The 15,404-nt window shown below is 34.3% G+C and overlaps 1 protein-coding gene across 6 annotated transcripts in view; it reads right to left on the bottom strand.

The window, feature by feature from the left end:
* The window catches only part of IFT88 (intraflagellar transport 88), a 135,562-nt gene that overhangs the window by 78,535 nt on the left and 41,623 nt on the right, over positions 1 to 15,404 (bottom strand). For all 6 annotated transcript variants that reach the window (XM_070577828.1, XM_070577831.1, XM_070577833.1 and 3 more), the window contains one exon: positions 11,510 to 11,596. In XM_070577828.1, coding sequence (XP_070433929.1) covers positions 11,510 to 11,596 — 87 coding nt within the window. The remainder of the gene's footprint in view (positions 1 to 11,509; positions 11,597 to 15,404) is intronic.

Genomic DNA, 15,404 nt, shown 5'->3' with positions numbered 1-15,404 from the left:
TCTCACACCATACAATAAAACATAATTTGTTTTGTTAATATATCAGTAATAAAGTTTTGTTACTGCTAATATAATTATCTATTTAGCTCAATCATAAACTTCTTGAAGGCAGATACTTTTTTATCTTGACCTACCAAATGGCCTGCAGTAAACAATGAATATTTATTTTTTTGCGTGGTTGTTGGCTTTCTAAGCATGATATTAAAGCAATAAACCATAAAGGAAAAGTTGATAAATTTCATTTCAGAAACTCTTGTCAACATACAAAAAATACACAGTAAGGCCTCGTTGAGATTTAAAATATTTTAGAATTTGAAATGCCTGACAAAAATTAAAAAGGTACGAGGTTGGAGGAAATGGAATTAAGGTATTCTAAAGTTCTAACACTATCAGTGAAATAGCAAAAATAATCATTTTTATCAGACTGTAATACACCAAGGATGCACACTGTAAAACGGTGATTATACAGGGCCAGCCCCATGGCATAGTGGTTAAGTTTGGCATGTTCCACTTGGATGGCCCGGGTTCCTGCGTTTGGATCCCAGGCGCAGACCTACATCACTTATCAGCCATGCTGTGGCAGCAACCCACATACAAAATAGAGGAAGATTGGCGCAACATTAGCTCAGGGCCAGTCTTCCTCAAGCAAAAAAAGAGGAATATTGGCAAAGTATGTTAGATCAGCAAAAAAAAAAAAAAAAAAAAAACCAAAAACCAAAATCAATGATTATAAGAATAGTAAAAGAACACATAATGAAGAAGTTAAGAGACAGAACTGGAATACTACTGGAATAATTTAAAATATTTAATTACCAAGAAAAGGCAAAGAAAGAGATTAAAGGAAACATATAACATGGGACAAAAAGAAAAGAAGTGAGACAGGAGAAAGGAATCTAAACATATAAGTAACTACTTTAAATGTAAAAGGACTAAATAACCCAATTAAAAGACTGAGATTTTTACAATGGATAAAACACAAAACTCAACTCTGTATTGCTTATAAGAGACACACCTTAAATTAATAACACAGAATGATCAAAAGTAAAGTGAAAAAGACAAGCCACTGACCAAAAGAAAGCAGACAAAGCAAACTTTAAGGCGAGAGACATTACTAGAAGCAATAAAGGATGTTCTGGATATGTGCCAAGCCTCAACAAATTTCAAGGGGTTTAAATAATTCAGTGTATATCCCCAGACCACAAGGAAATTCAACTAAATATCAGTAACAAGAAGATAATAGAAAATGCCCAACATTGTGGAAATTAAGCAATCTACTTCTAAATAATCCATGGTTCAAAGAAGAAATCATAGAAAAAATTGTAAAATACTTTAAAGTGAATGATAATGAAAATATGGTATATCAAAACCTGTATGAAAAGGGGGCAGAAAGCTTACTTAAAGAAATAATGGCTGAGAACTTTCCAAATCTGGGGAGAGATTTAGACATCCAAGTTCATGAGGCTAATAGGCAACTCCAAAATCTCAACGCAAAATAATCTTCTCCAAGACACATTATAATAAAACTATCTCAAATCAAAGACAAAGAGAATTTTAAAATCAGCAAGAGAAAAAACTTCTCACATCTAAGGAAACCCCTATACGACTATCAGCAGATTTCTTAGCAGAAAACTTGTAGGCCAGGAGAGAGTGAGATAATATATTTAAAGTGCTGAAAGAAAAAAGAAAAAACTGCCAATTGAGAATACTTTACCCAGCAAAGCTGTCTTTCAGAAATGAAAGAGAGATAGACTTTTCCAAATGAACAAAGGCTGAGGGAGTTCATCACCACTAAACCTGCCTTACAAGAAATGCTGAAAGGCGTTCTTCAAGATGAAATGAAAGGACACTAATTAGTAACAAGAAAATGTAAAAAATACTGGAAAAGGTAATTATATTGTCAAATTCAGAATACTCTAATATTATAATATGGTGGTATTTTAGTCACTTAACTATAGTATAAAGGTAAAAGGACAAAAGTATTAAAAATAACTATAGCTACAATAATTTTTTAATGGATATACAATATAAAAAGGTAAATTTTGCCATCAAAAACATAAAATTATGGGGGGATAGACTTTTTGTATGCAATTAAAATTATGTTATTAGCTTAAAATAGACTGTTATAAGATGTTTTAAGTAAGCAAAAATGCACAGTAGATAAACAAAAGATAGAAAAAAGGGAATCAAAGCACATCATTATGGAAAAATCATCAATTCATAGAGAAAGACAGCAAAAGAAGAAGGAACAAGTGAACTACAAAACAGCCAAAAACAATAAGATGGCATTAGTACCAATCAAGAATTACTAATTAATAATTATCAATCAATATCCTTACCTATCAGTAATTACTTTAAATGTAAATGGATCAAATTCTCTAATCAAAAGGCACCATGTATCTGAATAAATTAAAAAACAAGTTCCAATTATATTCTGCCTACAAGAGACTCACTCCAGCTTTCAGGACATACATAGGTTCAAATGAAGGGATGGACAAAGATATTCCATGTAAATGAAAAAAACAAGAGAGAGCCAAGGTAGCTACACTTAGATCAGACAAAACAAGCCTTTAAGTCAAAAACTGTTACAAAAGACAAGAAAGGTCATTATAATACAACGATAAAGAGGTCTGTTCATCAAGAAAATATCACAATTGTAAATACATATGTATTCAATATCACAGCACCTATATATATCAAGCAAATACTAACAGATCTGAAAGGAAAAATACACAACAATACAATAAGAATAGGGGATTTCAATACCCCACTTTCAACAATGGATAGACCATCCAGACAGAAAACCAATAAGGAAACATTGGACTTGAACTATACCTTAGACCAAATGGACCTAACAGAGATATACAGAACATTCCACTCAACAGCAGTAGAATACACAATCTTCTCAAGTGCACACAAAACATTCACCAAGACAGATCATATGTTAGGTCACAAAACAAACCTTAGCAAATGCAACAAGACTGAAATCATACCAAGTGTCTTTTCCTTCCACAATGATATGAAACTAGAAACCAACAACAAGAGAAAAACAGGAAAATTCACAAATATGTAGAAATTAAAGATCACACTCTTGAACAACCAATGAGTCAGAAAGGAAATCAAAAGGGGAGTCAAAAAATATCTCAAAATGAATGAAATGGAAACAAAACACACCAAAACTTACAGGATGCAGCAAAAGAAGTTCCAAGAAGGAAGTTCACAACAATAAATGCTTGTTAAGGAAAAAAAGAGATCATAAACAACTTACCTTTACAACTCAAAGAATTGAAAAAAGAACAAACTAAGCCAAAAGTTAGCAGAAAGAAGAAAATAACAAATAGCAGAGAGAAATGAAGAGTAGAAAAACAATAGAAAAGATCAATGAAACTAAGAGCTGTTTTTTTGAAATGATAGACAAAAATGACAAATCTTTGGCTAGACTATGAAAAAAAGAGAAAACTCAAATAAATAAAATCAGAAATGAAAACCATAAAACTCCTAGAAGAAAACATACAGGAAAAGCTCCTTGACATAGGTCTTGGCAATGACTTTTTTGGATATGACACCTAAAGCACAAGCAGCAAAATAAAAAAGAAAAAAGTGGGAGTACATCAAACCAAAAAGCTTCTGCACAGCAAAAGAAATGATCAACAAAATGAAAAGACAACCTACGGAATAAGGAGAAAATATTTGCAAATCATGTATCAGGTAAGGGGTTAATATCCAAAATATATAAAGAACTCATAAAACTCAACACCAAAAAAGAAATAATACAATTAAAAGATGGGCAAAGGACCTAAATAGACACTTTTCCAAAAAAGATATTCTAATGCCCAACAGGCAATGAAAAGGTACTCAGCATCACTAATCACTAGGAAAATGCAAATCAAAACTACAATGAGATATCACTTCACATCTGTTAGAATGGCCATCATCAAAAAGACAAGAGAGAACAAATGTTGATGAGGATGTAAAGAAAGGGTACCCCTGTGCACTGTTGGGAAAAATATAAATTGGTACAGCCCCTATGGAAAACAGTATGGAGGTTCCTCAAAAAACTAAAAATAGAATTACCACATGGTCCAGCAATTCCACTTCTGGGTATACATCCAAAGGAAACAAAATCACTATGCAGAAGAGATATGCACGCTCCCATATTCTTTACAGCATTATTTAGATTTGCCAAGATAGGGAAACATCCCAAGCATCCACTGACAGATGAATGGATAAAGAAAATGTGGTATGTGTGTATATATATAATGGAATACTATTTAGCTATAAACAAGAAGAAAATCCTGCTCTTTGCAACAACATGGATGGACCTTGAGGGTATTACGCTAAGCAAAATAAGTCAGATAGAGAAAGACAAATACTGTATGATCTCACTTATACGCAGAATCTAAAAAAAATGCCAAACTCATAGAAAAAGAGATCAGATCTGTGGTTACCAGGGTTGGGGAGTTATTGGATGAAGGTGGTCACAAGGTACAGACTTTCAGTTATGACATAAATAAGTACTGGGGATGTAATATACTACATGGTAACTATAGTTAACACTGCTGTATGGTATATTTGTAAGTTGCTAAGAGAGTAAATCCTAAAAATTCTCATCACAAGGAAAAGAATTTTTTTTAACTATATGAGGTGATGCATGTTAACTAAACTTATTGCAGTAATCATTTCACAATATATGTATGTCAAGTCATAATGCTGTAAACTGTAAACTTATACATTGCTACATGTCAAGTATATCTCAATACAACTGAAAAAAAAAAGAAAAGAAAGGAGACATTACAATTGACACCACATCACAGAATAGAAAGGATTATAAGAGACTATCTGAACAATTATATGCCAAAAAATGGGACAACCTAAAAGAAATGGATAAACTCCTAGAAACACACCATACCAAGAATGAATTGTGAAGAAATATAAAATTTGAACTGACTGATAACAAGTAAAAAGATTGAATCAGAAATCAAATACCTCCCAACAAAGAAAAGCCCAGTGTCATATGGTTTCGCTGGTGAATTCTAAGCAAATCCTTCACAAATTCTTCCAAAAAAGTGAAGGAGAAGGAACACTCCCAAACTCATTTTATGAAGCCAGCATTACCTGAACACCAAACCTAGATAAGGACACTAGAATAAAAGGAACTACAGGCCAATATCCCTGTAGAACACACACGCAAAACTTCTTAACAAAATACTAGCAAAGTGAATTCAACAGCACAATAAAAGAACCACACACCATGATCAAATGGGATTTATACCTGGGATGCAAGGATGGTTCAACGTAAGCAAATCAATAAATCTGACACATCACATTAATAGAATGGAAGATAAAAATCATATGATCATCTCAAGAGACGCAAAATTCAACGCCCTTTCACAATAAAAACTCTCAAGAAACTGGGTATAGAAGGACCATACCTCAACATAATAAAGGCCATGTATGACAAACTCCCAACTAACTTCATAAGGTTGAAAACTTGAAAGTTTTCCTATTAAGACAAGGAACAAGACAGGAATGCCCACTCTCACCACTCCTATTCAACATAGTACCAGAAATCCTAGCCAGAGCAATAAGGCAAGAAAACAAAATAAAAGGCATCAAAATCAGAAAGGAAGAAGTAAAACTGTCTCTGTTTGCAGATGATATGATCTTATAGATAGAAAAATCTAAAGACTCCACCAAAAAACTATTAGAACCAATAAACAAATTCAGTAAAGTTGTAGGATACAAAATCATCATACAAAAACCAATGCATTTCTATATACTAACAATGAACTATCTGAAAAAGAAATTAAAAGAATAATCCCATTTACAATAGAATAAAAATAATAAAACACTTAGAAATAAATTTAACCCAGGAGCTAAAAGATCTGTACACTGAAAATTACAAGACACCGATGAAAGAAATTGAAGAAGACACAAATAAATGGAAAGATATCTTGTGTTCATGGATCAGAAGAACGAATACTGTTAGAATGTCCACACTACCCAATGCCATCTATAGGTTCAAGGCAATCTCTTTCAAAGTTCCAATGACATTTTCCACAGAAATAGAGAAAATTCCTATTGGAATTTTAAAATTCCTTTGGAACCACATAAGACCCCGCATAGCCAAATCAATCCTGAGAAGATGATCAAAGCTGGAAGCATCACTTTTCCTAATTTCAAACTTCATTACAAAGCTATAGTAATCAAAACTGCATGGTACTGACATAAAGGCAGACATAAAGACCAATGGAATAGAATTGAGAGGCCAGAAATGAACTCACTTATGAAGGGTCAACTAATATTTGACAAGGAAGCCAAGAATACTCAGTCTCTTCAATAAACAGTATTGGGAAAACAGGGTATTCACATGGAAAATAATGAAGTTGGACCTCTACCTTACACCACTCACAAAAATTAACATGAAATGGATTAAATACTTAACCTAAGTCCCTAATCTGTAAAACTCTTAGAAGAACATATAGGGAAAAAGTTCTTTGACAGTGGTCTTGGCAAGGATCTTTTGCATATGATGCCAAAAGTGCAAGGAACAAAAGCAAAAATAAACAAGTGGTACCATATCAAACTAAAACGCTTCTGCACAGCAAAAAACACAATCAGCCAAATAAAAAGGCAACCTACAGGGAATGGGAGAAAATATCTGCAAGCCAGTTATTTAATAAGGGTTTCATATTCAAAATATATAAGGAACTCATACAACTCAATAGCAAAAAACCCACAAACAATCTGATAAAGAAAATGGGCAGAGGACTTGAATAGACATTTTTCCAAAGAAGACATAAAAATGGCCAACAGGTACATGAAAAAATACTCAACATCACTAGTCATCAGAGATGATCAAATCAAAACCACAATAAGATATCACCTCATATCTGTTAGAATGACCACTATCAAAAAACCCCCAGATAAATGTTGGAGAAAAGGGAACCCATGTGCACTGCAGGTGAGAATGTAAATTGGTGCAGCCACTATGGAAAACAGTATGAAGGTTCTTCAAAAAATTAAAAAGAAAACTACCATATGATCCAGCAATCCCACTTCTGGGTATATATCTGTAGGAAATGAAATTACTAACTCAAAGAGATATTTCCACCTCCACATTCATTGCAGTATTATTCACAATAGCCAAGATACAGGAACAGTCTAAGTGTCCACTGATGGGTGAATGGATAAAGAAAATGTGAAATATATATATACACACACACAATGGAATATTATTCAACCATAAAACAGAAAATCCTGCCTTTTGCAAAAATATAGACAGACCCTGAGGGCATTATGCTATGTGAAATAAGTCAGACAGAGAGAGACAAATACTGTATATTATCACGCTGATGTGGAATGTAAACTAGAAATAGAGTAGAATGGCAACTGCCAAGGGCTAGGACGTGAAGGAAATAAGGAGATGTTGGCTAAAGAGTACAAACTTCCAGCTAAAAGATGAGTAAGATTTTGGATCTAATGTACAACATGGTGATTATAATTAACAATACTGTATTATTTACTTGAAAATGAAGAGAGGAAATCTTAAATCTAATTACCACAAAGAAAAAAGGGTAATTATGTGACGGAATGGAGGTGTTAACTAACCTTATTGTGGTAATAATTTCACAATATATATGATATCAAATCATCAACTTGTACACCTTAAACTGACATATATTATATATCAATAATATCTCAATAAACCTGGAAAAAATAAATAAAGAGGAAAAAATGTTGAGCTGGGATAAAACAATATGTGAGGGTAAATATGGAACCCCAGTAAAAGGATGGTCTTCTACTTAGATTCCTTCTTTCATTATATCAGCATCCATACAAAAAATCTACTGAAATCTAACTTTTTAAATAAATGCTAATATGTTCATTTTCATATTTCGTAGTGGCTGTTTGTCAACATTTCCTAAGCAAATCTATCATTTTTTCAATACAAGGCTATCATTTTACAATAGAAATATATTCAAGTAAAAACATATACTTAGGTAAAAGTAAAATGATACACGAGTAGAATCATCTACTCTATCCTGATCTTGAGTCTAACATGACAAAAGCAATTAGTTTTGGCAAGTTAAAACAATAATTTAGTGGAAAATGTCAAAGTGGTTGGCATTTTGATAAATGCTCAAAATTTCCCTTACATTCCAACTGCTAGGTTGTAAAGACACAACTATAATCACATTTTTAAAAAGCTTAAAATATTTAAAAATTAAGGGCCGGCCCTGTGGCATACTGGTTGGGTTCGGCACACTCTGCTTCGGCAGCTGAGGTTCACAGGTTTGGATCCTGGGTGTGGACCTATACCACTTGTCAGCCATGCTGTGGCAGCAACCCACATATAAAATAGGGAAGACTGCCAACAGATATTAGCTCAGGGCAAATCTTCTTTAGCAAAATAAATAAATAAATATGTAAGCACTAGTAAACATTAAGAGAATTCAGATTAGATTTAGTAATAATAAAACAAATAATACATACTATTCAACATAATTAAAGATGAACAGAGTTCATTTATCAAGGAGATCTTTGGTTACAACCAGTTTGGTATCCAGAAAAAAGGATATAATGATTCTGTTGTACTATGCATTGGTCAAAACACAAGTGGAGTAATTTGTACAGATACAGGGACAGATTTTAAGGGAATCATTCATAAACTAGGCATGCAACCAGTGAGGTAGAAAACCAGTTATTCCAGAAAAACACATCATATCTGAAATGGGTGAAGAAACTAGTTTCTAAAAAGACAAAAAACTTTGAAGAAAGCCCTTACATCACTATCAGCAGCAATAACTGGCAAAACTTCTGATTCAAAACAGTAGCACACATATACATGTCTCTCCCATTCCCTCCTCAATGAGCAAACTAATTTCTGGAAGAATGAAAAGAGTGCTGGATTCGAAAGCAGGGACAAAGAATGCTACAACAGAGGAGGGAGTTTACTTCCGCACTGAATCAAGGTGAGACTGCGGATTCAGAGATGGCAAGTGTGAAGGGCTGAGTTGAGAAGTGGGCTGAAATCAGGGTGATTACAGGTCTGTCATGGAATCACTGACTGTTCCATCTCTGTGTGCAGCAAAGCCTGCACTTCTCCTTATCCTCAACAGTGATAAAGGAACAACCAGAGAAGATCAAAGTGCTCTTGGAAATAAAAATGTAAAAATAAAATAATTAAATGGAAAAGTTGCATGAGAAAGTCAACAAAGTCTGCTAGAAAGCAAAGCAAAACTAGAGATGGAAAATATAATAGAAAGATAAGTGATAAGACAGTCCAAAATCTTACTGATAGATATTTATAACTAGATAAGAAGGTAAATTATCAAAAAATAATATAATAATATTTTCCCAAATTGAAAGGAAACATAAGACTACAAATTGAGGGGCCTATTGAGCACTTAGGAGGAACATAGAAAAAAAGAAACACATCACTATAAAATCTCAGAATAACAAACCAACAGAGAAAATTATAAAAATTATCAGAAAGAAAATGCAGGTCACTGACAAATAACAAGGGTGAGACTAGCATTAGACTTTTAATCAGCAACAATCCTAGTTAACAACGAAGGAATGCTTTTAAAGTTCTAAGAGAAAATAAGTTACAACTTAGAATTTTATACCTGATCAAATAAATGATCAATCAAGAATGATAATTAGATATTTACAGACATGCACAGAAAGATCTTAGGAAGTTAAATCAGGATGAAATAAAGGAAAAAATAAAGTGTCAAACAACAAGAGGATCTAAACTGGGAAAGAAATGAAGGTAAGCCCCAAACAACATTTAACACCAGGTCAAGACAGTAACCAGCTTACAGAAACTGGAGCAGGGAGAGATTCTGGGAGGGAGAACTCCAACAAAAACCTAAGTCTACAACAGAAGCAAAGCATGCAAAAAAAAGATAGGCAACTAGAAATACCAGTAAAAACAATACATCATGAACCAAATATGATGCCTCCAGGACAAATTAAACCAGGGAGACAACGGATTCTAAGGAATAAGAATGGGTAAGAATTTGAAAGATATTAAGGATATGGTAAAGATAGCATAAGTTACTTCTACCAAGAAGAAACATGAAAAGTAATTAGAAAACTAGAAAACAAAAAAACAAAAACAAAGAAACCCTGAGCTCACAGATACAGAGAACAGGCTGGTGGCTGCCAATGGCGGGAGGGTGGGCAATATGGGTGAAGGGGGTGAAAAGATACAACTTCCAGTTATAAAATAAGTAAGTCCTGGGGATGTAATGCACAGCATGGCGCCTGCAGTTAATAATAGTGTACTGTATATCTGAAAGTTGCTTAGAGAGTAGATCTTAAAAGTTCTCATCACAAGAAAAAAAAATTTGCAACTATGTATGGTGATGGACGTTAACTAGACTTATTGTGGTGATCATTTCACAATATATATGTATATCAAATCTTTATGTTATATAACTGAAACTAACATAATGCTGTATGTCAATTATATCTCATTAATAAAAAAAGAGAAAACTAGGACTGTAACTCTTTTTCTGTACTTACTTGATTTTCTAACCACGTACATGTATCTTAGATTTTAAAAATTCTAAGGTACCATATAGAAGAGATCATAGACTCACTCTATGTTTGCTTGAAGGATCACAGAAGAGTTCCACAAGGGGCAAATTTGGATTCAGGTCAAAGAAGAATTTTCTAACCCTTAAAGATGTTGAGAAATAAAACATATGATTTGAACACCAGAGGAATCCAAGCAGAGATTAAATAGCCACCTAACTAAATGGGATGCTAGATAGGGGATTCCCATACTGGGTGGAAGGAAGAAACAAATTCAATTAATCATTCAACAAATGGTCTAAGATTTTTCCAAGTTTAATATAACTCTTCACTCCTTTCTAGGAAACACATGACATCAGGAGACGAGAGCCTCCATAGGTGTGGGAGCTACTTCTCAGGACAGGAAATTTAGCACTACTGACAAACTTAAGGCAGAAAAAGGAGAAAATGAGAAAAAATTAAGCAAAATGAAAGAGGCCACAAGTTGGAATTTATACAATGGAAGCAATTATGTATCCTCATATCAAATGGTAGCACACTTGTCTTTGTACTTGATTTATGAAATGACATGAACAATAAGAAAAATACACTAGAACTTTTAGAATGGCCTACATTAATCTTACCATATAATATTTGCTTGATAAGTAGAAATTAATATTCATAATGATTTATTCACTTTTCTAATAACATTTTTTTTTTGAGGAACATTAGCCCTGAGCTAACATCTGTGCCCATCTCCCTCTATTTTACATGTGGGACGCCACCACAGCACAACTTGATAAGCGGTGTGTAGGTTCATGCCCAGGATCTGAACTGGAAAACCCCAGGCCACCGAAGCAGAGCATGTGAACTTAACTGCTACACCACTGGGCCAGCCCCTCTAATAAAATTTCAAATCAATAAAAGTATAAATTTTGAAAAGAAAACACCATATCCATCCAGATATACTGAATTTCTCTCTTACCAATCATAACCCACAGCAAAAGATGTTTCAATTACAGGAGCAATGAGTTTTGCAGCTGTCATGATGTATTTTTCTGCCATGGCTTTCCTGTATCAAACAAACAAACAAAACTTATTTAGAAACACAGTATAAAAAGAGTATGGATTTTTCCTTAAAATTTAAGCATAAACATTATCTATTAAAGTTAATAAACCAAGTGGTGAGCAGCTACACTAGAAATCCATTTACAAGTCAGGTTGAAAATCATGACTAGGAAAAGGGATTAGAAAGCCACGACTGCCTTCTGGGTTAACAGCTCATTTCTTTTTTTTTTTAGGAAGACTAGCCCTGAGCTAACATCTGCTGCCAATCTTCCTCTTTTTGCTGAGGAAGACTGGCCCTGAGCTACTATCCATGCCCGTTTCCTTTACTTTATATGTGGGACGCCTAGCACAGCATGGCTTGCCAAGTGGTGCCATATCCGCACCTGGGATCTGAACCAGCGAACCCCGGGCCGCTGAAGCAGAACATGCACACTTAACGGCTGCGCCACTGGGTCAGCCCCAACAGCTCATTTCTTTTTGTTTTTTTAAAAGATTTTATTTTTCCTTTTTGTCCCCAAACCACCCCCCCGGTACATAGTTGTGTATTTTTAGTTATGGGTCCTTCCAGTTGTGGCATGTGGGATGCTGCCTCAGCATGGCTTGATGAGCGGTGCCATGTCTGCCCCCAGGATTCGAACCAGCGAAATCCTGGGCCACTGAAGCAGAGTGCGAGAACTTAACCACTTGGCCACGGAGCCAGCCCCTCTTTTTGTTTTTTGTTCTATGATACATACTGACAAACTGAAGTAAGAAATAAATACTGGAGAGACACAAGGCTCTGCAGCAGAAGTTACACAACCTGCACTGTCTGTGGACATGAAAGGAAAGCGTGAAGACGGCCATTAAAGAAATACTGTACGGTAAATAGTAAAACTGAATCACTACATGTTGCTATAGATTTGCCTAATCTGCACCTTCCATATAAATGGAATCACAGAATATGTGTTTTTTGTGACTGGTTTCTTTCACTTATCAAATGTTTTCAAGGGTCATGTGTATTGTAGGATATATCAGTACTTCATTCCTTTTCATGGCTAAATAATATTCCACTGTACAGACAGACTATACATTATTTATTCATTCTTCAGTTGTGGACATTTAGGTTGTTTCTATTTTTAAGATATTATGAATAATGCTGCTATCAACATTCATGTGTAAGTTATTGTGTGGACACATGGTCTAATTTCTTTTGGGTATATACCAAGGCAAGAAATTGCTGGGTCATACAGTAAGTCTATGTTTAATCTTTTGAGAAACTTTCAGACTGTTTTCCAAAGTGGCTGTACCATTTTACATTCCCACCATCAGCATATAAGATATAGATTTCTCCATGTCTTTACCAACACTTATTACTATCTATCTTTTTGATAATGGTTATACCAGTGGGTGTGAAGTTGTATCTCACTGCAGTTTTGAGTTGCATCTCCCTAATGAGTACTACAGAAGTTAAGCATCTTTTCGTATGCTTATTGGGCATTTGCATATCTATTTTGAAGAAATGTCTATACAGATCCTTTATACATTTTTAATTGAGTTACTGGCCTTTTTATTATTGAGTTGGAAGAGTTCTTTACATATTGTAGAAATAAGTCCCTTCTTGGATACATGGTTTGCAAATATTTTTTCCCATTTAGTGGATTATCTTTTCACTTTCTTGATGGTGCCCTTTGAAGAACAAAAGTTTTTAATTTTGATGAAGTTCAATCTACTCACTGTTTTCTTTTGATGTGTTTTTTTTCTTTCTTCTCCCCAAAGCCCCCCGGTACATAGTTGTGTATTTTTAGTTGTGGGTCCTTCTACTTGTGGCATGTGGCATGCCGCCTCAGCATGGTATGATGAGCAGTGCCATGTCTGTGCCCAGGATCCTGGGCTGCCACAGGAGAGCATGTGAATTCAACCACTCGGCCATGGGGCCAGTTCCCTTGATATGCTTTTGGTGTCATATCTAAAAAGCCATTGCCTAACACAAGATCAATAATATTTACTTCTATGCTTTTCCCTAAGAATTCTATAGTTCTAGCTCTTACATTAGGTCTATGATCCACTTTGAAATAATTTTTGTGTATCGTATCAGAGAGAGGTCCAACTTCATTCTTTTGCATAAGAATATCCAGTTGTCCCAGCACGATTTGTTGAAAAGACTATCTTTTCCCCACTGAATTGTCCTGACACCTTTCCTGACTATAAATTTACAGGTTTATTTCTGGACTCTCAATTCCATCCCAACGATTTATACTTCTATCTTCATGCTACTAGCATAAAGGACTAACCACACTGTCTTGATTGATGTAGCTTTGTGGTTTGAGTCCTCCAACTTTGCTCTTCTTCAACATTGTTTTGGCTATTTTGGATCCCTTATACTTCCGTATGAACTTTAGGATCAACTTGTTACTTTCTGTGAAAACAGTGCTTGGATTTTGATAGGGATTACACTGAATCTATAAAGTCATTTGAGGAGCACTGTCATCTTAATATTAAGAGCCTATCCATAAACATGTGATGTCTTCCCACTTATTCAGCATTTCTTTCAATGTCTTACAGTGTTCAGGGTATAAGTTTTACATTTCATTTGTGAAACTTATTTCTAATAATTTATTTTTTATGCTATTATAAATGCAATTGTTAATTTCATTTTTGGATAGTTCATTGATACTGTATAATACATTTCTATAGTATACTATTGGTTCTTGTATACTGATCTTTTACTCTGCAAACTTGCTGAACTCCATTATTGCCTATAATCATTTTCTAGTGGATTCTAAAATTTTAGGAAGGATATTCTAGAGATAACAGCATGCGATCTGTAAACAGAAATAGTTTTACTTCTTCCTTTCCAACCTGGATGTCTCTTCCCTCCTTTTCTTGCCTAATTTCCGTAGCTGGAATCTCCAGCACAGTGCTGAACAAAATTGGTGAGAGTTTGAAATCCTTCCTCCTGAACTTGGGGGGACAGCATTCAGTCTTTCACCATTAAGTATGAGTCAGATTGCACGTTTTTCATAGATATCTTTATCAGATTGAGAAACTTCCCATCTACTCCTAGCTTGAAGTGTTTTGTTTTTATCATGAAAGCATACTGGATTTTGTCCAAAAAATTTTTTATTTATACTGAGATGATCATGTGGTTTTTGTCCTTCATTCTATTGACATCCTGTACTATATTAATTGATTTTTAGATGGCAAACAAACCTTGCATTCCTAGGATAAATCCCACTTGGTCACAGTGCATAATTCTCTTAATATTTTGTTAGTTATTTTTGGTGTGCTAGTATTTTCTTAAGAATTTCTGCATCTATATTCCTAAGATATTGGTCAACATTTTCCCTTTTTTTTTTTTTATTGTCTTTGTCATATTTTGGTATCAGGGTAATACTAGCTTCATAAAAGGAACTATTTTCTGGAAGAAAATATAGTGTACAACTGATGTTAATTCTTCAAACATTTCCTAGAATTCTCTAGTAAAACCATATGGGCCTGGAGATTTCTCTTTTGGGAGTTTTTAAATTATAAATTCAATTTCTTTAATACTTATCGTGCTATTCAAATGATCTATTTCATATTAGGTGAGCTGTGGTAGTTTTTTTTTCAAGAAAGTGGTCCATTTTGTCTAAGTTGCCAAATTTATGTGTATAGGGTTGTTGTAGTCATGATCCTTTTGATGTCTGCAGGGTCTGTAGTGATAGCCCATTTGTTCCTGATATTGGTAATTTGTGTCTTCTCTCTTTTTTGTCAGTTTTGTTAGAAGTTTGTCAATTTTATTGATCTAGTCAAAGAATCAGCTCTGTGTTTCATTGATGTTCTCTATTGTTTCC

Source organism: Equus przewalskii, chromosome 16, assembly GCF_037783145.1.
Source record: "Equus przewalskii isolate Varuska chromosome 16, EquPr2, whole genome shotgun sequence".
NCBI classification, from domain to species: domain Eukaryota; kingdom Metazoa; phylum Chordata; class Mammalia; order Perissodactyla; family Equidae; genus Equus; species Equus przewalskii.
Note: the sequence above shows the minus strand (reverse complement) of the source record. Positions and strands in the feature narration are given on the sequence as shown.